Below are 9,797 nucleotides of genomic sequence, written 5' to 3'. Positions count from 1 at the left end.
GCATCAATGTTTGTCAAACCTATCAGTTTGAATTACTATGTGCTAGTTATAGTTCATTTCAAAACTTCATGATGCATGTTATTGTGAACTGCTTAGGTAAATCATATATGCACTAAAATCACGTTACTCACAGTTAACTTACATGGTTTTCCTCTACTAACCACTTTTGCTATCCAAGAAAATGTTCCACGTGGGAAGAAGCAGGTATTCAAGCTTGTAATGAACAACATTATTTGATTTTGTTAGGAAATCAAAATTAAAAACACCCAGGAATCTTGCACAAAAATTAATTTTTTGGCATCGGATGACTGAACTCTGAGAAGTAAAGCGGTAGCTGCAAGGGTGAACCGCTGGAAACAGTTTGACCGTGTGATAAGAAGATCATGCGGTTGAGAAGCCCTAGGATTCTGTAACTCAGTTGGCGAATGGACATGATTATGATGCTTCCACTCTGTGCGATTCTCTGCAGCACCTTCACCACCATGTATGCGCTCGTTGAATCAAGTCCATGTTGCCTTGTCCAGGATTAGAAGGTTTTTGTGAATCTACACTTCTTTATTCAACCAACCCACGCAAGCGTCCAACCTCACAAATTTGGATTTTGATGTAGCAACAGAAGAGGGGAATTGATTGATTGTCTCTCAGGTAACTGAGTACCTTTTTCAAGCTTTCATGTTTGTTCCCATTTGACCCTTCCACACATAATGCATTTTGGGTTTTAATTTCCCTGTTTTTTTGCAATTTTTAGTTGGATCGGTCTTCAGGGTTCAATTTCCATGCCAGCATAGTAGATCTAGGTTCTTCAAGGTTAGAAAGTTTCCTTTTTTTCTTCCTTTGATTGTTGTTTTATTTTGTGTTAAATGTTGAAAGATCAAAAGACTGGAAGAGTTACATTGTGTTGTTTATTCCCCCCAAATTGATTAGATTTTGTGACCCTTTATTAAAATTATCTTTAAAAAATATTTTTAGTGCACAAATTAGTCTTACTTTTATGGTTTGAATTTGAGCCAATTGGGTTTTTGTTTTCATATTGAATGTTTTCTATTTCTTGCAATACCCCATTTATCAACTTCATTAATTTTACTCATAGATCTCCAAAGTTTTAGTAGTTAATAACATTGTTCAAGGTTTGAACTTTGATTTGATGGGTTTGATTTGTGTTTTGTGGTGACACAGGAGTATATTTGTCCTGACACTTGGTGTGTCGAAGAAGGGCTTACCTGTGTTTTGCATTGTGTACAAGAGTTTGAGAAGTGACATTTGACAGACAACGATTCTCTTCATATAGTTCAATCACATAAACAACCTTATTCTTGTTTGTCGAGTGCACCAACTCGTTCAGGAAGGCCTAGGCCTTAAGTATATGTTCCAAGATAAAGGCCTGGTAACTCTATGTTTTTTATATGAATTACAATAATTCTTTTGTACCCTAAAGTTTGAAAATATAATTTTGGGCTCATATAGATATGAAGTTATCAGTTCCCCTTTGGAAACTTGCAGTTATGGTATGCACCTAATTATTGTTACCGATGTGGAAATGTAGCTTCTATTATGAGTTTCAATGAAAATATGGTGAATCATCTGAAACTTTTTGTTTTGTTTAAATCTATATTGATGATAATGATGATTTCTTCATCATTTGGTCTTGTGATATCATGGTGCTTTTCTTTTTCCTTGATGCATCAAATAGTACTTATTCTTTAATGATTTTTCATGTGATGAGATGGAGAGTGCGGTGATGGCATAAGTGTTGTATGCTTTGTGTTTGCTTCACTATTTTATATGCTATCCAATGGTAACTACTGAATTCACAGTGAAAATCATGATGAAATTTCATCTGCTATCTTATCCGGCATGAAATTTTCAATTGATTATTAGGCTAAGTTTGCTCTGATTTGATGGGTATGCCCATGGATAGATAGTAAATGCAATCTTGCTTGAAGAAAACTGAATAAGTGCATAGTAAACAATTTCCTTTTATTGCAAGTTCGAATGATAAAATCCATGGCCTGACAGTTCTTGCTAATAAAATCCAGGTGATATGAACATGAAAGGTATGAATAATGCTCTATTTTCCAATTTTTCTTGGTAGTTTCAATGTCAGCAATGTTGAATGTTATTATTATTAATAATGTTTATTTGACACTTTGAGTTCATTATTATGTAAGTTTCTGAAATTTGTGTTTTCCACTTTATGTGTATATGCATACAAATTATTATGTGGAAAAAATATTATGTTTTTGTTAATGAAAGAATGACTTTTGTTTGAACTCATTATGAACTTCTCATTTTACAGTCATATTAAAGAAAAGGATAATATAATAGTACATGGAAGAGAAAATGTTGATTAAATGACATGTAACCGTCATGATTTTTATTGTTTTTTATCTTTAATTATGATTAATGATATATGGAGCCAATTTATCTAAAGTCTTTTAATGCGCATTATGATTTATGTAATTATTAAATCATGAAGTGTTATGGCATCACAAGAGTCAAGTGAGAGAATGTTAGAAAAAATATATTAAATAACATGATAATATGACTCATGTGAATTAAGGGCCTAAACTTGATTTAATAAAATAAAGAGACCTATTGGCAAATATGGGAAGTTAATAAACTTCTGATAACTAACTTGATGGAAGTTTGTTAATAAAAAGGCAAAGTGTTCTATCTCTGCCATAAGAGTTTTTCCCTCTAATTACCCATCAAGAACGTGAGAGGAAAATAAAAGATGGAAAGAGATAGATTGGGACAAAGAAGATTGAAGAACTTATGTCTTTCATGGATAAGGTAAGTTCTACTTATTTTCAAACTGTATGAGGGAATCATAGATTCTAAGATCCTTACAATATGTAATAGATTCATTAAATATAAATGTATAGAATCTATAACTAACAAAACATTGTTGGACTTGTACTTGTTTTACTTGGAGATGACTAGAAGAGGAGGATATCACCAGGTATATTGACCTCACGATTTTAGTTGGTTTTTATTTGCATGTATTGATGCTTTTATGTGCATGCCAACTTTATTCAATATTCATCCAAATCAGTTATGGTTCTATAATCAAGAGAGGCTAAAATAGTTTTAACTATCATTGCATGAATTCGTCTCAGATATTGAAATTTAATATGGTGTTATGAATTTTCTATTCAATGTTTCCAATTTCCAGGTTGGTCGAAAAAAGAAATAGGGCCAAGTAGTCTCATATCCTCCTTTCCTTACTTTAATTTTCCTTGGGAAATATTTTATATCTCTAACTATTTTTCATTTTGTTTCATTTTTTAATTTGATGTTATGTTGTGGACATTGTATGGACCCTAATGGTTAGTTCTATTCTTTGTCACACTCCTTCATTTCTGTTCTATACTTCTCAAAATGAATGAAATACAGAAATCCAAGATCCCAATTCTTTGTAGTAGGGACAAAATGAGTATTTGATTAAGAAATTCCTTTTTTATATAGTTAAATTTATTAGTTGAAAAGTTCTTGCTCCATGGTCCCTGCTTATATATTTAAAACATGCATAATTAGAGAAAAATAGATTAAGGTATATGTACATGTTTTGGCTGAAGATATGCATGCTTGTTTGTACAAGACCAATGAAGTACAAAGACCTTACATCTGTTCTACCCTTCACAACCGTCTGATTTCTCTGGTTGTTGGTCAGGCTCAGATTGGGTTTGAGTTAATGAATCCTCAAGTGTTTCAGATGATATCAAGAAAGGATGGGCTGGAATCCATGTAAGTTTGACTAATTAATTTCTTAATTTGTTATTTTGTTCATTTTTTGTGAATCCAATATACAACTCTTGATTGAACATATATAGAGGCCTTGAACTTATTCTAGTTTTATTATTATTATAGTTTATTGAACATGGTTTATGATACGTGGTTTAAAATTACACGAGCCAGCTCATGGCATGGCAATGAAATTATTGAGACTGTACGAGCTAGACTAAACACAAATTTATGTTGACCTATGGATTCTTTTTAATAAATTCAATGGACTAACCTTTTCTTCAATAATATAATGTAAATATATTTGCAAACTTTATCTAGAGAAATAAAATTTATTTTTTAATAATATGTATGTGTCTCCAAATAAATTAGTCTTATTAGTTTAAAAATATGCTTAGTGCAAAGAAAAAAAGTATCATAGCCAAAAGAGTTCTGTAACAATAATTTTAGAGCATAATGTTTGGCGTTATCGATTAAGACCGTATATTCAAGCAACAAGCAGCATAATTATGTAACATCTCAAATGCCACTTTGCTGCTATTAATCATTGCTAGTTTCCTTTAAATTTGACATTTTTTTCTTTTTAATTCATTGTCACTTTGGTTACCACATCCTTTACAATTTTTCTTTTCTTTTTGTGACATGTTTTAATGTAAAATTTATAATCAAATTACAGGAAAACATTGCAGTGCTTATGTTGGTACTTGTATATTCCTTATGCATGCAATAATTCATGACTATAATTCATGAGACATGGACTCGGTCTGTTCGCAACATCACACATGAAATTCATATAATATTGCTCACTCTTTGTTTTGTAGGCAGAAGGAGTTAACTCGGGCCATATATTGGGATTGTTACTGTAAATGCAGGGATAACTATTTTGACAACTTGGATCCATGACCTTTCAACATCAAAATCGTAATTTACAACTACATTGTACAACTCTCTCAATATTTCTTAATTTAAAAATATATTTTAACAAATTATACTCCCTAGAGCTAGAGTATATTCTTTCTAAAACATTTTTAAGGTATATTTGTTAAAAATTTCTTTCTAAAAACTTCCAGAAAAAGTATATATATTGAGAGAATTATAGAGTATGAAGTGAAAATATTTCCATTTTAATAATGAAATAATTTTAAATCAAAGTCATACAACCATTTATAAGGTCAAGATTAAAATTATTTAAAAATCGACCGCAAATAAAAAATTGTTACCTTCATGTATAGGGTAACTTTTCTACAAAACGTTTGACTTTTGAGATTGATTTCCTTTGCAGGCTGATCCAAATGATGTTGATGTTAGAGGCAGAATGATTAATGTTGGTATATCATTGATAAAAGAAAAAAAAAAGGAAAAGATAACGTCTCATTGTTATTCCCTGGGGAGGTACCACATCATGTTATGTTTACTTGACTTAGACAAGAGTGTGATTCTAGACATTTTTATCATATTGTTATTCTCCTTTGAGTGTTCATAGCATAATTTATATATTCAAATTACTAGTTATTTCTGGTTAGCATAGTGGAATGATGATGGTAAGAGAGTAACTTATCTTTCTACTTTGTAAAATGATCATAAGAATACAATGTTATACTCAAATTCATTATTATAATTTAAAAAAAATATTTTTTTTCTTCTGAAAAATACATTCTAACTAAAAAATTGTCTTATAATCCTTAATTTTTAAATTTGTTTCTTTTAAAAGACATTCAAGACGATTCTTTGAAAAACTATTTTAGAATGTCTACATTTTAAGATGATTTTTCGTTTTTTAGGAAAAACGTTTTAGAATGCTCAATTTATTTTATTTTTTTTAAAAAAAATATTCTAATAAGATTCTTTGAAAACTCGTCTTAGATTGTAAACATTCTAACACGGTTTTTGCAAAAACCATGTTAGAATTCGCAATTTTTTTTTCAGAGTTTGAAGTCCACTCTTTTTATCGGTCACCATCATACTCCACCTATGCCAAAAATGAATTCTGGTAAACTTCAAGAATTTAGATTAAAAATACAAAAATGTTATACACACACATACACCCCAAGTTAGTGTTAGACCGTGTCTGCATTCCTCTTCTGCTTAGTGATCATTTCTTCTTCTAGCCCCATTAGTTTCCGAAGATAGAACTTTAAATAAAAATAATAATAATTTTTTTATGTTGCTTTCTAATTAGCATGAAAGTTTCATCTTAGTAGTTTATATTGACTTTTAATGCAAACTATTATTATACAATTAAATTATTAAGGTGAGACTCTTATTCTGATTAGGGAACCAAAACACATATCAAAACTAGCATGTCAATTAAAAAATTGGGTGTAATGTTTATGAAGGTTTTTTCCTCAACTTGACAAGGATAAGGTTCAATTTTAAGTGTGTATTTTTGCTGATAGCTAGCATAATTTGAGTGTACATGTACCAGAATCAGGGCAAATGCACTTCAAATAAACTACAGCCTCAATATTAACGATGGTGTTGAAGATTTATCTACCCAAATTACCCTTGCTGACTCTGCTTTTCACAAATATAAGAACAGTTGTTATGCACTCCATAACACTAAGAGAGCTAGTGCAATTACGATTGATAGTGAAATTGGGCGTAATAGATAATTCTCTTTATTTAGGCTACATATTAATAAGGGAATAATGGCTAAGAAAATTAGTGAGAGAGAAAGAAGGAGAAGGGAAGAGAAAGAGAGAATATTTTTCTCTTAAAGTTATTCCCTTTTTTCCTAGCACTCACGAAAAGGTTATAACAACCTTGATACATGAATTCCTAGGGGGACAAGTGTCTTTCTTACAAAATTGTAAAATAAACATAAACATAATTTCATAAATTACTTTTATTTCTAACTAGGGTCATATGGGTCAGATGTAGACTTTTAAATAAAGAGGCCTTTTTCAGTTGTGCTTGGGCCTATCTGCTTGTTCTGGTGGCCCATTTTGTTTGATTGGGTTGCTTTGCTCTGTATCACATACAAGCTAAATTGTGAGTATCTAGTTCTTATATATACCTTTTCCTTTTTGTCTTTTTCACTGAAGATTAGATGGAGAACCCTAAAGAAAATAACAAGGTAGAGAACCATCATACGGTGAATGCAATTTTGAGTCCTACTTTTGTCTTTTCTGCTACAAAACTAGCAGACCAATTCGGATATGCAGAAGGTAATCCTACTCCAGAACAACAAATATTGGATCCTAAATTAAGAAGGTACCTTATCTGATTTGAGTTTCAATTTATTCTAGCAATAAGAAGGTTTGTTTACATGCATGTCATTTAATGTCTTCTTTAATTTCCTTTTAGAATATTTTCTAACCGATTTGCTGCCCAAAGATCAAGGGAGAAGAAGAAAAATCATTTAGCCAATTTGGAGATTCAAAAGAAAACTTTTGAGGTGAATAATGTTATTAATTTTTTTGGAATCAACATTGTTGACAAGGTTATTTGGAAATTTAATTTTAAACTAAGCTGAATGATGTCGTATGATCTACACGATGTGATCAACCTTATTTAATGAGGTAGGACTATTGTTGTTGATGTATTATTATAATGCATTTATATATGTATGTGTATACATATGCAGAATGAAATAGCCCAAAAACAACAACTACAAGATTTGTACGAAAATAAGAGGCAGACTCAGATAGTAGAAGAAGAAACAATGTACCAGGAAATTGATATTCTTAAGAATTATTCAATGTTCAAAGATGGTAATTAATGTTAATTCTCTGGCTCTATTCCCAATCTTATCTTTCTTCAGCATTTTTTTGTTTGTATGTGTATGCATGCACAGAATCCAGTTGTTTCATTAATCCAACTTGTAAAACATGAATTATTAGTGATAATTTCACCAATTTTAAGGATTTTTCTTTTCAGCTGAAATTGAGAAGGACAAAGGTGAAGTGATTAGGGAGAGGGAACTCCAAGTGATAGAGAAACAAGAGGAATTGCAAGCACATTTGGTTAACTTGAATATTGGTCCACAGGAGCCTGTGTCCAATTATCCAACCTCAATTTATTATGCAAACTCATATCCAGGTAACAACATGACATGTATTAATTTTATTTATGTTTGCATCCCTTTACATAAAATTTTTTTATTTCAATAAATTATTTGTTCATTTTTTCGATATAAAAAGATTTTTTAAAAGGATTATTTACTACTATTACTAGTAATTAAAGAATGATTCAGTTACATATGGGAGATTCTTATATGCTCTTCAAATAGAAAAAAAATAAATTTGTATATTATATGTGTGTGTGTGTGTGTGTGTGTGTAACACTAGTAGTACCCTAGTGTGTTGCTAACCAGTCTGGCTTGCTTTTGCATGTATTTTTTTATTGTACCAGATGCTATTGTGAATAAGACAACAAACATGGTCCTTGTAGATGGCATTTGTCTTCATGTATAATTAAATAATGTGAGTTTTGAATTTTTTTTTTCTTGAGTGGGAGTTCCAATGAAACTGTACTTTATTTAAGGAAACTTCTTTAATTCATTTTTTTAATCAAAATAAATTAAACTAGATGTACAATAATTTAATTGTGCAATGAATTTTATTATATCAATGCAAAAATGTTCTCAATTTATCGACCAATTTGTAAGCTTATTAAAGGCGTATCCCTCAACAAAAATTAATTATACAAGCAAATCTTAAACTGTATATGCTTTTATATTATTCATTACTTTTGTCTCATACTCTCTATATGTTATTTCTTCTAATTCAAATATGAATTCCATTCAAATTGACATTTAAGTTGTTTGTTTGCTTTGATGTAAAAAAAATAGTTAATGGCATGCATGGTTATATTTTTAATCAACAACTTATATAAAAAGAAAAGTATTAAAAAAACATTTATTTTATCAGTTTTTCATATGCTTCCTTTCAATTAGTCTTATTTTTTCTCTAATTATAATTGATCATTAAATATTTGTAATAGTTTTCATATGAAATCTTCGACATACTAATACTACATGCAACAAAATAAAGTCATATCTCAGGTGGTGGACATGGTCATTTACACATATGATCGATATCAATTGACCCTCTAAGAAATTTCAAATCATAGTAATTAAATAAAGAAATCAATGCAATTGTTTTGGAATAATTGCTATGTCTATATTTTAATGGTTTCTCATGTGTTTTAATTTTCTTGTGTCTTTGTATATGAACTAGTATTGCCTTTGTCTCATAAAAATATAATAATTTCATTTTAAAATACAATTTTTTAACATAATTAATTTATCTTTGAAAATGTAGAATTTTGTAGATGCACACATCTCTTCAACTGAGATTTTCTCATACTTTTCCATTTTGAGTTAAGTTGCAGCAAATGAAGTGGATCCACTTGAGTCATACATACCACCAGAGCCAAGGGAGTTGCGGTTTCCTGCTGTGCCAAATTTGCATGATTTGAACTTGAGTCTACCCAACAACATGGGATCGGTGGATCAGACAAATCTTACAAGGGGAACCGCTTTGAACCACAAACCTTAATTAGGCGTCACTTTACTTTAGATTTCCCAATTTTATGATTGCTTCAATGTGCCTTGAAATTTGGAAGGTTGGTTTTTGTTTCTAGTGTGTTTCTATATATATAGTTGTTGTCTCTAGAAGTTGTAGTGGTTCACAATAAGCAATTATGAAGAATAGGATTTCAAATGTACTGCCTATTTAATGAGTATTTGATTAAAATGATATATGCCTTCTAATTTGCTATAACTAAAGTTTTTGTTGGTTTAATTTTATGAATAATCAAAGAACCTTTACTATAAAAGTTAATTATGTTGGCAAAAAGGTACATTTTTAAAAACAAAGATGATTTATAGCATAAGTGAGTAGGATTAGAGAATTCCAGATTATTCAATTGCAAGCTAATCAACATGAAATGCGTAATTCAGATGCAATTGATGCCGACTCGATCTCAACCTCTAGCTTGGAAAAAATGCATGCTTACAGATATTTAGATCAATGCTAGGTTGGAACATATCATATCCTACAATAAAAACTAGACTTTTATCTCTTCTTTTTCTATGATATCAAAATTGT

General features: G+C 30.3%; 1 protein-coding gene across 1 annotated transcript; it reads left to right on the top strand.

The window, feature by feature from the left end:
* Positions 1-6,793: 6,793 nt before the first annotated feature.
* LOC114373068 (basic leucine zipper 6-like) lies at positions 6,794-9,245 on the top strand. The gene is made up of 5 exons (XM_028330616.1): positions 6,794-6,957; positions 7,051-7,141; positions 7,331-7,457; positions 7,624-7,785; positions 9,073-9,245. The coding sequence occupies exons 1-5, from the start codon at positions 6,794-6,796 to the stop codon at positions 9,243-9,245; spliced, it is 717 nt and encodes a 238-aa protein (XP_028186417.1).
* The last annotated feature ends 552 nt before the right edge of the window (positions 9,246-9,797 follow it).

This window comes from Glycine soja, chromosome 11 (genome assembly GCF_004193775.1).
Source record: "Glycine soja cultivar W05 chromosome 11, ASM419377v2, whole genome shotgun sequence".
Lineage (NCBI taxonomy): Eukaryota > Viridiplantae > Streptophyta > Magnoliopsida > Fabales > Fabaceae > Glycine > Glycine soja.
The sequence above is the reverse complement of the archived record's forward strand: the minus strand, read 5'-3'. Positions and strand labels throughout refer to the sequence as shown.